Genomic DNA, 16,951 nt, shown 5'->3' with positions numbered 1-16,951 from the left:
CATTACAGTGCAACCACCCCTTACCATGTGCTGCTGCTGGGAAGAAGCTGGAGGGGGAGCTGGGAAGCAGAAAGTGCAGGGTGTAGAAGAGGACCAGAGGAGGGCTTGAGTCAGATGCCGGAGTCTGCTGAATGCTGAGACCAGGGGAGGTGGAGATGAGGGGGGTGCTGAGGCTGCACAAAGTGGTGCAGGATCTCTAGGAGGAGTTCTGATCTCCCTGCATCCGACTTCTAAGACAAGGTGGGGGGTAAAGAATGGGGGGATGGCAGAGACAAACCTCTCCGCAGCTGCACTGAGAAGTGCAGGATCTGGTGTAGGAGTTCTGTCCTCCTCCCTGTTGCTGGCTGCTGAGATGAGGTGGTGGTGGAGACAAGGGAGGTAACACAGCTGCAGAAGAGGTGCGAGGGCCACATGAAATGGCATGGAGGGCCAGATTCGGCTCGGGGGCCTGCTGTTTGACAGAGTACATATGTAGAATGATGATCCGCACACCGGTAGATGCTTTTAAAAAATCACAACACAGTTGACAAGGGAGATGCTGCAGCTGCAGAAGAGGTGCGAGGGCCACATGAAATGGCCTGGAGGGCCAAAGCCGGCTCGGGGGCCTGCTGTTTGACAGAGATCATATTTAGAAAGATGTGTACTGTGTTTCCCGAAAAAAAGATGAAGATTTTTTAAGAGCAACTACCGGTGTGCGGATCATCTTTCTACATATGATATGTACTCAGTTAAACAACTGTGGATCGGGCACCCAGGAGCTCGTTTATTGGTGAGCTGTATGGGTAGCACTTCTCCTTCTGTTTGCATGCCTGCTGTTTGACACACAGTGACTGTATATCTACAATTATTTGCATGCTGCTACTCACTGACCAATCTAGCACTGACACCCCCTTTTGCACTATGCAACTACTGACTTTGTTAAAGTCAACATTTGCATAAGATCTGAAATGTGGCATCAGATTTTTTAAAACAAGCCTCTGATCTTGTCTATAACCTCTGCATACACACCGCTATTGTATCACTCACCTTGTGGAACGTTTTACCTTGGCTCCTAGGCAGGGAACAGATACTCCGGACAAGCTTAGTATGGAAGGAGGTTAATGTGCTTGGCAAGGGGACAGCGGAGGAGAAGGGAACTGGTCCTCTGCACAATGCACACTGAACTGACTCAGAACACTATACTCCCTTACACACTGCTCCCGAGATCGGTGACGTTATGACAGGTGACATCTGATCTGCATCGCACAACAGATGGAGTCTATCCCCTGGAAATCCAAATCCATACCCAGCATTTCTCTACTTCTCATACTTTAGTTTTTTAAATAAAAAGAACCTGTTATTTGCACAAGGTTACTAAGGTACTGAAGGGTAAACACAAGTTCGGTATTAACAGATTCCGCCATCATCCGGAAAATTTGCAGGTAAAAGCACAGAAAAATCAAGTATTTTAAATGCTTACCTGCCTTTTCATAAAGGTTTTTTTTATGCACTGTGCCTTTAACCACTTCCCGCCCGCCATATAGCAAAATGACGGCTGGGAAGTGGTTGCTCTATCCCAGTCTTTCTCAGCTCCGGTCCTCAGGGCCCACTAACAGGCCAGATTTTAAGTATTACCTTGGGGAGATGCAGACTAGAGTACTGCAATCACTGAGCAACAAATAATATCACCTGGGATGTAGTTCAGTTATCTTGCAAACCTGGCCTGTTAGTGGGTCCTGAGGACTGGAGTTGAGAAACACTGCTCTATCCTGACTTCCTGACTGGCCGTCACATGATGTCCAGCAGGACAGACTACTCGGGGGGTGCGCAGGGGGGGGGGGGGCACAGAGCAGCGACCGGTGGTGCGGTGTGTCACTCTGACTCACCGCATCTCAGATCCCGGTAAAGAGCCTAATGACGTAGGCTCTTTACCATGTGACCAACTGTGTCCAATCACAGCTGGTCACATAGTAAATAGGAAGTGCCGTTGATCGGCTTTCCTTAGTTTATGCCTGACAGGCATGAGTAGAGGAGAGCCGATCAGCAGGCTCTCCTGATAGGGGGGGGGGTCTGTGCTGGTAATCAGAGCACTGATTATCAGTGCAGACACATGGGGGGATGCCAATAGAGCCATCAGGGATTGCCCACCAATGGCCACCGGGGATGCCCAACTATGGCCACCAGGGATGCCCACCCATGGCCACCAGGGATGCAAATCAGGGCTCAGGGACCCTTTCAGTGCCCTCCTCATCAGAGCTGCCCATGGTTGCCATCTATCAGTGCTGCCCACCAGTGCCCATCATTGCCATCTATCATTGCCGCCCACCAGTGCCCATTATTGCCCATCAGTGCCGCCTATCAGTGCCCACCAATCCTGCATAACAGTTCTACCTATCAGTGCCGCATATCCGTGCCACCTATCAGTGCCCATCAGTGCTGCATATTAGTGCCTCATCATCAGTGCCACCCCATAAGTGCCTCCTCATCACTGCCAGTCAGTGCGGCCTCATCAGTGCAGGAAAAAACGTATCTATTTACAAAATTTTAAACATAAACAAAAAAACATTTTTTTTTTTTTCAAACTTTTCGGTCTTTTTTTTATTTGTATAGCAAAATCAAATACCACCAAAAGAAAGCTCTATTTGTGTGAAAAAAATAACATAAATTTGGTTTAGGTACAGTGTTGCATGACCTCGCAATTGTCATTCAAAATGCAACAGCGCTAAAAGCTGAAAATTGGCCTGGGCATGAAGGGGCTGAAAGTGCCCGGCATTGAAGTGGTTAACCACATGCTGACTGATGTACGTTATTAAAACGTCCTATCAGCAAGAGGTTATTACAAGACTACCTACCGATGAAGCACCATGGGCGAAACGCCTATAGAAGTGGAGCAACGCTGCATTCGCATGTAAATATTGCTGTTCCTGAGATTGTGAGAAGTTGTTTAAGGAGGATGTGTATGCCATACCAAAGTGTCTTTTATAAATGGGAGTATTTTACGGGGACATTTTTAATAAATTGAAGTTTTTTTTTTTAAATTGGAGAACGCCATTGGTCCCATTTCTGTGTTTACATGTGATTCCACAGGTGAGAGCCAGACGGTTGAAGGAGAAGAGCATGATATTGAAGAGAGGAAGATGTTTCGAATGGATGAATTTATGCCCTTATGACCTTAATTTGTATATTGGGGGGCCACGCTGGGAGCCGAGAGGTTAATTTGCACATTCTACACGATTGAATGAGTTCGGACACATGAGAAGCATTGACTTTGTTTACACTGAAGGAAGTTATGGGAGTGTGTTTTTGGCAGGATCGCCAATCGGTATTTTGGACAGAAAGCATTATATATTTTTTCATTTTTGCATGTACCCATACATGTGAGTATGAAGAAGAAGACATTCAGACGAGAAGGAGCTGGATTCCATCTGAGATTGGATGATACATGCGCATATCACCTTGATATACACTATATTGCTAAAAGTATTGGGACTGCAGAATTCAGTATTAAGAATCAAACTATAAATGAATTTGCTACTAACATCAGTAGAGCTTCTCGTGACCATACATGAAATGTAGTGCAAATTCTTCATAGAATTGGTAAATTACCAGTCCATAATGATAAACATTAAGTGGCTGATCCGACTTCTCAGGCGACTTGGTCGCCTGACAAGTAGCGCTCCATGCTGTGCAATGGAACCGTTCTAATCAGAGCAACTCAAGTCGCTCCTGCACTTTTTTTTTGCAAAGTCGGAGCGACTTGCATTGACTTCCATTATGAGAAGTCGTTGCAAGCCGCGCCGAAGTCGCGGTGCACGGGCGACTTCATTAGTCGCCCGAAGTCGGGGCGACTTCGAGTCGGATCAGTGTTAACCGACACTAAATGTCTATCACATCATCACTAAGTGAAATCGTCCATGCTCTTAATTCCTCCTGACACTCCCACCATTCAGTGCAGTCTATGTTTTCCCCTACATAAGTGGAACTCAATACACACTATATTGCCCAAAAGTATTGGGACGCCTGCCTTTACATGCACATGAACTTTAATGGCATCCCAGTCTTAGTCCGTAGGGTTCAATATTGAGTTGGCCCACCCTTTGCAGCTATAACAGCTTCAACTCTTCTGGGAAGGCTGTCCACAAGGTTTAGGAGTGTCTATGGGAATGTTTGACCATTCTTCCAGAAGTGCATTTGTGAGGTCAGGCATTGATGTTGGAAAAGGCAGCCTGGCTCGCAGTCTCCACTCCACTCTCTCCACTTTGGGAATTCATCCCAAAGGTGTTCTATCGGGTTGAGTTCAGGACTCTGCGCAGGCCAGTATGAAGTCTGGGAAGAGAAAGCCGCTCAGGTGAGGCTGAGTGAACCGGTGCTGATCAGATCCGTCATCCAAAAACAGTGCAAGCAAAAGAAGTTGGACCGCACTCGGATACATGAAATCAAAATTGGTTCTTGTATCCGAGTGCGGTCCAACTTCTTTTGCTTGCACTCTGTGCAGGCCACTCAAGTTCCTCCACCCCAAACTCGCTCATCCATGTCTTTATGGACCTTGCTTTGTGCATTGGTGGGCAGTCATGTTGGAATAGGAAGGGGCCATCCCCAAACTGTTCCCACAAGTTTGTGAGCATGAAATTGTCCAAAATGTCTTGGTATGCCAACGCCTTAGGAATTCTCTTCACTGGAACTAAGGGGACAAGCCCAACCCATGAAAAACAACCCCACACCATAATCCCCCCTCCACCAAATGATTTGGACCAGTGCACAAAGAAAGGTCCATAAAGACATGGATGAATGAGTTTGGGGTGGAGGAACTTGACTGGCCTGCACAGAGTCCCGACCTCAACCCAAAAGAACACCTTTGGGATGAATTAGAGCGCAGACTGTGAGCCAAGCCTTCTCTTCCAACATCAGTGCCTGACCTCCCAAATGCGCTTCTGGAAGAATGGTGAAACATTTCCATAGACACACTCCTAAACCTTGTGGACAGCCTTCCCAGAAGAGTTGAAGCTGTTATAGCTGCAAAGGGTGGGCCAACTCAATATTGAACCCTACGGACTAAGACTGGGATGCTATTAGAGTTCATGTGCGTGTAAAGGGCAGGCGTCCCAATACTTTTGGTTAATATAGTGTATATTGAGGTCCACTTATGTAGGGGAGAACATAGACTGCACTGAATGGTGGGAGTGTCAGGAGGAATCAATAGAGCATGGATGATTTCACTTAGTGATGATGTGATAGACATTTAAGATTTATCATTATGGACTGGTAATTTACCAATTCTATGAAGAAGAATTTGCACTACATTTAATGTATAGTCTCTATTTTTATGGCATAGTGAGAAGCACTATTGATGTTAGTAGCAAATTCGTGTATAGTTTGATTTCAGAATATTTTATTTATTTATTTTTTTTTTTTTTTAGGGCACTGCGCTGGTTGTGAACTTCGTATGTTTTGTAAAAGTGATCCATTTTACAGCACTGCGAATGGCCATCACCTAGGAACAATTTTTAGATACCTTATTTTGCAAAGGGTGGGCCAACTCAATATTGAACCCTACGGACTAAGACTGGGAAGCCATTAAAGTTCATGTGCGTGTAAAGGCAGGCGTCCCAATACTTTTGGTTAATATTTTGCCGCCATTACACGAGTGTACGCAATTTTAAATTTTGACAAGTTAGGTATCTATTTACTCAAGGTAAAATATTTTATATGTTAGCAAAAACAGGGTATTACATTGAGTTTATGTGCAATAAAATTAATTTTAGTGTATCTTTTGCTAAACATTTAAGTTTGATAAACGGGGGGGCAAATATCGCTTGACATAAAAAATTGTAACCGCCAGCATTTTTTTCTTTAGGGCCTCTGCTTTCAGAAAATATTTAATTATAATTTGTGTAAAATGCAGATTTTAACGTGTATAAAAAAAAAAAAAAAAATGCTCTGGACAGTGAGTGGTAAACTTGCTAAGGAATGTGACCACTCCAGGAAGAGTCGATTCCCTAGCACCACCACAGCCCCACTTCTCCTGCCGCGTAATAGCCCTCTTCTGTTCTGGGAGTGTCTAATTTCTGTCCATGCTGACCCAGCTCCTCCACCCCTCCCCTCCCTACATAATCTTTGATGTAGCTGCTGGGGAAGGAGTGAAAGGGAATATTGGGCTCCGTTCACATGTAGGCGTTTTGGGGCGTTTTTGGGGAGTTTTTCTGCTCTAGAATCAGCTCTCAAAACGCCCAACAAGACAAATCCTATTCATTTCAATGGCCCCTGTTCACATCTGAGCGTTTTGACGCAGTGAGCAAAACGCCCAACGCTCAAAAAAGTACATGAGCTTCTTTTTGGGCAGATTACAGGCGTTTTCCATTGGTCTCTATTCAATCAAAAATGTCTGCACAAAAAACGCCCGTAAAAACGCCTGTAAATCGCGGTAAAAATCGCGGTTAAAAAAAACACGCGAAAATGCTACGCTCAGGTGTGAATGTAGCCTTATAGAATGCCCTAGACAATTAAATATTTTGAAAGGATGTTGGCAAAATATAATCCCCTTCCCGCTCTCCGCTGTACTTACTTCTACAGTGCCCATGCAGCCAGTCCAGTGGTCTGGGGATTTTGAAATCCCCGCTCTTCTCCCTCTGCTCTATACCGCGCTACTGGGACAGGTCAGAGTAATTCACTATGCAGGTTCTGACCAATCAGAATTGCTCTGGTCTATCCTGGAAGCGCTGCAAACAAGAGAGGGAGAAGAGTGAGGATTTCAAATCCCCAGACCACTGGACTGGCTGCATGGGCACTGACAGCTCAGCATCCCCGGTAAATACAGTGGGGACCAGGGAGGTGGGGAGGTTGTCAGACAGTAGTTCACAGTTTCCTTCTTTTTTTTGAAAAGGTGAACACACTTTAATATGGACGTCTCACCTGGATCAGAGCCAACACTTTGTCCTGCACAATGGTTGGCGGGTTGTTCTTAGGGGAGACAATCTTCACCAGAACCCCATCTATGAAATCTCGGTGTGTCACAAGCACGTGAAAGCGATGGCCGCAATTTTTCACGCAGGTTTCCAAGACCTGTGACAGAATAAAAAATAAAAAGAAACATGTTTTTGAATGATAGAAATATTCAAATGTAGTTAACAGGAGGAAAACGACAAAATAAACATATGACCAATATAACTCCAGCCATGCATTTGTATGCAACACTAATATATAAATATAGTAAGTATATTATATATATATATATATATATATATATACATACATACACACACACACACATATACACACACACACTATCTCACGAAAGTAAGTACACCCCTCACATTTTTGTAAATATTTTATTATATCTTTTCATGTGACAACACTGAAGAAATGGCACTTTGCTACAATGTAAAGTAGTGAGTGTACAGCTTGTATAACAGTGTAAATTTGCTGTCCCCTCAAAATAACTCAACACACAGCCATTAATGTCTAAACCGCTGGCAACAAAAGTGAGTACACCCCTAAGTGACAATGTCCAAATTGAGCCCAAAATGTCAATATTTTGTGTGGCCACCATTATTTTCCAGCACTGCCTTAATCCTCTTGGGCATGTAGTTCCCCAGAGCTTCACAGGTTGCCACTGGAGTCCTCTTCCACTCCTCCATGATGACATCACGGAGCTGGTGAATATTAGAGACCTTGCACTCCTCAATTTGAGGATGCCCCACAGATGCTCAATAGGATTTAGGTCTGGAGACATGCTTGGGCAGTCCCTCACCTTTACCCTCAGATTCTTTAGCAAGGCAGTGGTCATCTTGGAGGTGTGTTTGTGTTCCTTATGTTGGAATACTGCCCTATGACTCTGAAGGGAGGGGATCATGCTCTGCTTTATTATGTCACAGTACATGTTGGCATTCATGGTTCCCTCAATGAACTGTAGCTCCCCAGTGCCGGCAGCACTCATGCAGCCCCAGACCATGGCGTTCCCACCACCATGCTCGACTGTAGGCAAGACACACTTGTCTTTGTACTCCTCACCTGGTTGCCGTCACACACACTTGACACCATCTGAAACAAATAAGTTTATCTTGGTCTCATCAGACCTCAGGACATGGTTCCAGTAATCCATGTCCTTAGTCTGCTTGTCTTCAGCAAACTGTTTGTGGACTTTCTTGTGCATCATCTTTAGAAGAGGATTCCTTCTGGGATGACAGCCATTTTTTGCTTTTTGGCACTGCGTTATTTTAACTGAGAATTACACAGTCATGCAACGCTGTACACATTTATATAATTTTTTTTTCCCCACAAATAGAGCTTTCTTTTGGTGGTATTCGATCACCTGTTTTTTTTATTTTTTGTGCTATAAACAAAAAAGGTTGACCATTTAGAAAAAAAAAAAAAACGCATCTATATAAAAAATAGGAGTTTCAATTTTTGAATTGAATTACTGAAATAAATTAACTTTTTAATGATACTCTACTCTAATTTTAGGAGATGCACCTGTATATACATATATCAAAAACATCACAGTTCTCATTTAGGCCACAACATCTTCCTTGTTAGAAAATCGAAAGGGGAACTCACCGTTAATGCAAGCATCACTTCTCTGTAATTTTTGTTTCCATTTAACCTTTTCTTTAAGGCGCGGATCGCATCTTTTGGCCTAGAAACAAAATAAGGCACTTCAATTAGCATTTAAATTTGATTGCCAGCCTTTAAACATAAATCAGTATAACAATAATCAAAAGTGGGGAATGAAGAAAGAAAGAAAGAAAGAAAGAATCGAGTTGAAGTGTCATTTTGTGACACTTCAATAAAGTTAAAAAAAAAAAAACAGGACACAGTATGATGCCTTGCCGCAGTGCATCACACCCCCCCCCCCCCCCCCCTCATCACTTATCACCACTGTCACTGAGACTGGAAATCCAAAATATAGTAGTTGTCACCAGAGTAGGAGGTAAGGGGACATATTCCAATAAGGACACCTGTTCCAGTGACAACTGTGAGAGGGGATTTCCCCACGCTGTCGAGATTTCTTCTTGTTTCCTCTTGTGTCTGTGAGACTGAAACCAGCAGCGCATGCGCTCTGAAGATCCGGCGGACATTCAGAGCTCTTTGCCGGTTCCTTGCTGGAAAGTGACTCCCGCATGCATGCGCGGGAGTGATGTCATTGTGGTTCGGGCCACTCACAGAGCCGGAGCCGCCAAACCCGGAGGAGATGCCGAGGGAACATGACAGCTCCCTCAGCGGTGTCCGGGCGACCGTCTGGGGGCTCGGTTTTAATAATGCGATGCATACTAGCTCATTATGCCTTTGTCCTGCAGGGTTTTTTTTTTTTTTTTGTTTCCGGTGAGGATACAACCGCTTTAAATCAGTATTTTTTGCTAGAAAATGATGTATAACCCCCAAACCTTATACTTTTTTTTTTTTTTCAAGCAGAGACCATAGGACAGTGATGGTGAACCTTGGCACCCCAGATGTTTTGGAACTACATTCCCATTACGCTCATGCACTCTGAAGTATAGTTAAGCATCATGGGAAATGTTCCAAAATATCTGTGGTGCCAAGTTTCCCCATCACTGCCCTAGGGAAGAAAATGGCAATCATTGCAACTTTTTATGTCACACTGTATTAGCACAGCGGCTTTGCAAACGCAATTGTTTTGGAAAATACACTGAATTAAAAAAAAACACAATAGTTACCCCAATTTTTTTGTATAATAGGAAAGATGACGTAACACCGAGTAAATATTTACCTAACATGATATGCTATAAAATTGCGCATGCTCATGGAATGGTGACCAACTACGGTACTACGGACGGAAGAGATGTCGTTGGTTGGACAGAACCCGAAATACGTCTTTGGTTTGAAGTATTTCCAGTTCCGTCAAACCAACGACGTCACTTCCGTCCATCGTGGAACGTACGCCATCAGCAGCGAACCCGGAAACAGCCTCATGATCTGTCTGTGCCTGTTTTTATCTGCATTCTTGTAAGTTATCTTGCATTTTTGTGCAAATAAACTTTTTTACAGTACTTCACTATGAGCATTATTCTGTCTTATTGAGCCTGAAGGATATTATAGCCGCCCCAAGACATGGAGCCGTCTGTAAACGCCCAGAGGTCGTTACCCACAATACCAGACACAAGTCTGATTGACTTCAGACTGAAAAGCTATGGGTCCATTTTTTCTGGTGAGTGAGGGGAGTGTGGCACACTTCACAGTATGCTTTACATGAAGCACTTCAGCACCTTATTTTATGATTGGAGTTTGGAGCACCTGAGCACTTTATATGAGAACTTTAAAAGACTTTACATATGTTTTTCACTTTTATTTTTTTTTTTTTTTGAGCACATTATGGTGTTATTTTGTGTGGGCACTTTTTTCAGAAGTACATTTATTGAGGTGTAAGAGCACTGGGTGGACAGCAGCTGCAAATATCAATTTTTTTTTAATCACATATACATAGTGCAAGTAATTATATGGTTTTTATACTTACAAATCTCCATAGGAGACGCTTTAAACGCCTTTACAGGTTACCTTTTTAGAGTATACAAAGGAGGTCTAGTGCTAGAATTATTGCCCTGGCTCTAAGGTCCGTGGCAATACCTCACATGTGTGGTGTGAACATCGCTTACATATTTGTGCGCACTTGCGTGAGAGCAGAGGGATGGGGCACTTGAAATTTTTTTTATTATTTATTTTACTGTTTTTTTTTTTTTTTTTCTATTTTTACATTGTCCCTATATATATATATATATATATATATATGTATATGTATATATATATATATATATTTTTTTTTTACGCAAAAGATCCCAACATTTTTTTTTTGGGATCTTATGTTTTTAACGGTAAAGGAGAGATTCAGGGCCCCAGATTTCTCCATAAAGAATATATATATATATATATATATATATATATATATATACATATACACACACACACACACACATACTATTTTACTGTTTGAGCACAGCACAGAATATCTGGTTGGAATATTTGCAGCACCCATTCTTTGCCATTAGGACTTTGTTTGGGACTCTTTTCAGGTATTTGGCAATTATGCATTATTGCATATTATTCATTCATTGGGATTTTCTTATTCACAGTGTGATTTTATTATTGTGATTTTCACTGAACCTACTTTTTGCATGATTTATTAATATTGAATATATTGAATTACCATTCACAGTGATATTTCATCTTATCTGATTTATTTATGATTTAAGTCAGTTTAAACTTTGGCGCAGCATTATTGATTCATTATATATATATATATATATATATATTTTTTTTTTTAACAGAGACCCTAGAGAATAAAATGGTGGTTGTAGCAATTTTTTTTTTTTGTCACACAATATTTGCGCAGCAGTTTAACCGCAGTTTTTTGGAAAAAATACGCTTTAATGATTTTTAATGCAAATAAAAAAAACAATATATAACCCAATTTTTTTTTTCTTCCAGCCTGGACCGAAGTGATGTCATGACGTTGCTCCGGTCCTCCAAGGCCATAGAGTCGATCAAAGAGTCTTAACCATTTATTCGCCTACGGGAGCAGCTGACCGCACCACCACATGTTTCTCTGGCGGAAACAGTAAGACCGAGAAACACAAGCGTGTGGTAGGAGGATGGGACGTCCCCTCCCACCGCTTCGGAAGCCGTGTCGGGGCTTCATGAGCCGCTCGGACTAGTTTCCTAAGTATTCCAGCCGCTGGCTGAAAAAAAAAAAAATGGTACCCGAGTTATGGCTGATATCTTCAGCCATAAGTCCTGTAAACCACTTGCAGAAAGCAAAGTATATATATACGTATTGCGGTTGGCAAGTGGTTAACGAGTAACTCCACTTTTGTTAAGAAAAATCATTCCCCTCTGGGTGATTTCTGTACATTACAAGGATTTTAAGAAACTTTGTTGCAGATTCCTACCTTTTGTTATTCTGAAGAAATAGCTGTTTGTTTGTCTGTGTCCATGTGCAAAGTGAATCTAGTGAGAGTGGTTTTATAATTATCAATCAGCTGCTGCACTTGCAGGGTTCTAATGAGGAGAGTGGCAGGGTCTGCATCCCTTTAGACATGATTTCCCTTTGCTAATAGCTCACCAAAAATGACATTGTTGTTGCAGAGGATGCCCAAAATCTGACTTATATCCTAGTGCAGACTTCTGCGAGAATTAGTGAGCCAAATACACAGGAAAGGACATATCGGGGGGGGGGGGGGGGGGGGCGGTCTTTTGTATACCATCTGTGTTCAGATCGCTCCCAGGTTGCCATATTGCATTTTACAGAAAATTACAGAGCTGCAGATTGAAAGGGAACATTTTTTTTAATAACACTGAATTACAATATGCATCATTTATATATGCTATGATATCTATCTATCTAATATATATATATATATATATATATATATATATATATATATATATATATATATATATATATATATATATATTTTTTTTTTTTTATTATTATTATTAATTTATTTTCTTGCTAATTTTTTTTCCCCCACAAAAGTGGAGTTACCCTTTAAGTTGTTACTTTGTAATCATCACTCTTACAGAAACCAGGACATCTCTGGATGGATCACACAGTTCTATCTGCACTAATGAAGTATAAAACAGTGACTTTGGCTCCTGTTTTTTGACTGTCCTCCAAACTTCCATCATTGTGCGGTAAGCTGCGGAAAAACCAGAATCTATGAGGCTGATGAAATGTCTCTCCTCCCCGGGGTGGAGGCACAGATGTGCCCTATTAATCTATATATAGTGAGATCTGGTCTGGTGAGTTTGGCTCACACAGGAGTGACCATGTCCTGGCTTGTGTCCTGCCTTTTGAAGGACGGGAGAGGTAAGATACGCTGCACTCCTTACAGGACCAGTAGATCTGGAATAGCAAATTAAAGTGGTTGTAAACCTCAGATATGAAATATTAACAACGCCTATTCCTCTATAGTGTGTTCTTGTCTCAATCCAGAGCACTAAATGACATTTAAGTGACATTACTACAGTAATCAGTGCTAAAAATATGCAATGTTACTGTAATAATGCCATTGGCAGGGAACGGGTTAACACAGTGGGTGATAAGGGGTTAAGCTTAAGCCTAGGGGAAGTGATTCTAACTGTATGGGGGGGTGGGGCTTGTGAAATGACCATAGAGACCTGTGATCCTATATAGAAGGATCACAGGGGCTCTGTGATCATTCCAGAGAAAAGAACGGTCAGCTGTGTTTACAACAGCTGACCGTTCTCTCTCAGCGGGGAGCGATCGCGGGTGGCTGACGGCAATCGGAGCTGCCAGCCCTGTGCATCGGAGTCCCGCTGCCGAGTGGGGGCAGGAGCGCGCGCTCGCCCCCTAGCTGCAGGCGCGTGACCAACGTATACCTACGTCGATTCATGCAGGAGGGCCAGCCTGCCATAGTAAAACTGCGGCAGGCGGTCCTTAAGTGGTTGAAGCGGTAGTATACCGCTTTTTTTGACTTTTAACTACAGGTAAGCCTATAATAAGGCTTACCTGTAGGTACAATTAATATCTCCTAAACCTGCATGGGGATATTACCACTGCATGCAGGCGCTGACGAGTGCGGCGCATGCGCTCTGAAGGTCCGGCAGACCTTCAGAGTTCCTTGCCGGGAATTGCCGGAAAATTAATCCTGCGCAACCCGTGCAACCCGGAGCCGCGGAACCCGGAAGAGACGCCATGTCCGCTCCCACAGCGGTGTCCGGGGGTCCGTGTCGGGGCTTCGTTCTAAGGTAAGTAATTCATAATGAGCTAGTATGCGATGCATACTAGCTATTATGCCTTTGTCTTGCAGGTTTTTTTTTTTTTGTCATTAGAGTTTACTACCGCTTTAACTGCCTCGTGTAGTTGAGGCTACAGAGAAAGACATGTGTGTTTGAGATTTGGGGTGCACACTCTAATGCAATAGGCTGCGCACACCTATGTTTGTTGTATTGGTATGACAAAAAAACTGGAGAAACAAAATACCAAATCTGACACATTCCACACAAAACTCCAAAAATGGACTGGACAAAATATTTGGCACCGTCTCAAAATTGTAAGAAATAATTGCATTCCAGGGTTGTGATGCTCCTGTAATTTGTAATTAAATGGATCCGTATCAATTAACAGGTGCTGACAATATAGAAATCCCACCAGCAACCAGTTAAAATGGTGAAAAATTGACTCAACCTTTCTGTTGTTTGTCTCTGTGTGCCATGGAGAAGAGAAAGAGCAGCAAAGAATTGTCTGAGGATTTGAGAACAAAAATTTTGGAAAAGCATGGACAATCTCAAGGTTATGAGTCCATCTCCAGAGATCTTAATGTTCCTGTGTCCACTGTGTGCAACATTGTCAAGAGGTTTGCAGCCCATGGCACTGTAGCTAATCTCCCTGGATGTGGACGAAAGTGAAAAATTGATCAAAGATTGCAACTAAGGATTGTATGAATAGATGATAAAGAATCTCAATAAACTTCCTGACAAATTCAAGCTGAGCTTCCGGCGCAGGGTACAACTGTGTCAGCTCTCACTATATGTCGCCATCTGAATGAAAAGGGACGCTATGGTGGGAGACCCAGGAGGACCCCACTGGTGACACAGAAACATAAAAAAGCCAGATTGGTTTTTCCAAAAACTTACCTGAGGAAGCCAAAATCATTTTGGGAGAATGTGCTGTGGACAGATGAAACAAAATCACAGCTTTTTGGTAAAGCCCATCATTCTACTGTTTTGAGAAAAAGAAATGAGGCCTTTAACCACTTCCCGCCCACCCACCATCAAATGACAGCGGAGCGGTGAGGCTAGTGTTTTGGGACACCGTCATATGAGGGCGCACCAGAACAGCCTCTCTCGCATGCCCTCAGGGGCGCGCAGTGCGGTGATCATGGCCGCACAGTGTTGCTAGGACACGGCGCGACCCCGATCTTGGTAAAGAGCCAATGACTTGGCACTTTACCCATTTGGTCACCTGTGTCCAATCACAGATGGTCACATGTGAATGAGGAAGTGCCGTTTATCAGCTCTCCTCACCTCACACTGTCAGAGTGTGTGGGGAGGAGAGCCGATTAGCGGCTCCTCCTCAAAGGGGAGTCTAGGACAGGTAATCAGGGCACTGATCATCAGTGCCCTGATTACAGAAAAGCTAAAACACAGTGCCCACTGCCCACAATCAGTGCCCATAGTGTTGCCAGTCAGTGCCTGCTCATCTGTGCTGCCCATCAGTGCTGGCTGTCAGTGCCCATCAGTGCTGGCTGTCAGTGCCCATCAGTGCTGCCCGTCATTGCTACCTATCAGTGCCGCCTTTCACTACCACCTATCAGTGCTCATCAGTGCCGCCTATCAGTGCTCATCAGTGCCGCCTATCAGTGCGGTATTAGTACCTTCTCATCAGTGCCCATCAGTGCTGCCTCATCAGTGCACATCAGTAAAGGAGAAAAATTACTTATTTTCAAAATTTACTCACAGAAAATAGGAAAAACTTTTTTTTTTAATAAGAAATAAAAAACCCAGCGCTGAATAAATACCACCAAAATAAAGCTCTATTTGTGTGGAAAAAAATTATAAAAATGTCATACGGGTACAGTGTAGCATGACCGCGCTATTGTCATTCAAAGTGTGACAGCACTGAAAGCTAAAAATTGGCCTGGGCAGGAAGAGGGTGAAAGTGCCCAGTATTGAAGTAGTTAAAGAAAAGAATTCAGTCCCTACAGTCAAACATGATGGAGGTTCACTGATGTTTTGGGGTTGCTTTGCTGCTTCAGGCACTGGATGTCTTGACCATGTGCATGGCATTATGAAATCTGAAGACTACCAAAGAATTTTGGGGTGCAATGTGTCAGAAAGTTGGGTCTCCATCAGAGGTCATGGGTCTTACAGCAGGACAATGACCCAAAGCACACATCAAAAAGCACCCAGAAATGGTTTAGGACAAAGCACTGGAGAGTACTGAACTAGCCAGCAATGAGTCCAGATCTAAATCCCATGGAGTACCTGTGGAAAGATCTCAAAACAGCAGTTGGGAAAAGGAATCCTTCCGATCTGAGAGACCTGGAGCAGTTGGCGAAAGAATAGTGGTCCAAAATTCCAGAAAAGGGGTGAAGGAACTCATTGATGGTTACAGGAAGCGATTGATTTCAGTTATTTTTTCCAAGGGGTGTGCTACCAAATATTAAATTAATTGAGGCTGGCAAAAATTTGGTCCAGTCCATTTGTGGAGTTGTGTGTGAAATATGTCAGATTTGGCTTTTTGTTTCTCCACTTTTTTGTTTCATAACAATACAAACAAAAGAAATAAACATAAGAATGCCTAAACATTTGAAATTGCAACTAGTTTCTGGGCGAAGTGGTGCGTTATCTGATGGAAATGCAGGGGTGCCAATATTTTTTGGCCTTGACTGTATAACATCACTGGAATTCAGCTTAGAGCCAAACTCTGGCCCCAAATTTTCTTTGAGTTACTGTAAGGGAGCCTCCGACTCACACTGTACTTGTGGTCTTCCTTACAGTCATGAACATAGATAGATATTCCAGCCGCCCTCCATACAAAGGTAGCCTGACACTTAGCTTGTACCAGAATCACACTTTATTGAACAGTCACACAGAATTTATATACATCATGGACCTCCCCCTCCTGATCATTTTACCACACACAGGTCAGGGGTTGCCTGATTACATTAGCATATGCAGATGAATTATATACAGAAACAGAATTAACCTGAACTAATTATCTAGCCATCTGGACAGAACAATGTGAGGTGATTAAAGCGGAGTTCCAGCCTTTTCTGTGTTTATTAAAAGTCAGCAGCTACAAAAAGTGCATGGATGACCTTACCTTTTCAATCTGTAGCCGCTGTAATTTTCTGAAAATGCAATATGGCTACCTGGAGCTGTTCTGTACACAGAATGTATACTGACCACACCCCAGAAACATCCTTTCCTGCTTGTGTGATTGGCTCACCAATTTTTCCCAGAAGTCTGCACTAAGATACAAGTCAGATTTCTGGCA

General features: G+C 43.0%; 1 protein-coding gene across 9 annotated transcripts in view; it reads right to left on the bottom strand.

The window, feature by feature from the left end:
• The window catches only part of TOM1L2 (target of myb1 like 2 membrane trafficking protein), a 111,841-nt gene that overhangs the window by 65,381 nt on the left and 29,509 nt on the right, over positions 1-16,951 (bottom strand). For all 9 annotated transcript variants that reach the window (XM_082260687.1, XM_082260688.1, XM_082260689.1 and 6 more), the window contains exons 3-4: positions 8,533-8,611; positions 6,889-7,038 (exon numbers count right to left, since the gene is read on the bottom strand). In XM_082260687.1, coding sequence (XP_082116813.1) covers positions 6,889-7,038; positions 8,533-8,611 — 229 coding nt within the window. The remainder of the gene's footprint in view (positions 1-6,888; positions 7,039-8,532; positions 8,612-16,951) is intronic.

This window comes from Pelophylax lessonae (assembly GCF_965119305.1).
Source record: "Pelophylax lessonae genome assembly, chromosome: 6".
In the NCBI taxonomy this organism is placed as follows: Eukaryota; Metazoa; Chordata; class Amphibia; order Anura; family Ranidae; genus Pelophylax; species Pelophylax lessonae.
Note: the sequence above shows the minus strand (reverse complement) of the source record. Positions and strands in the feature narration are given on the sequence as shown.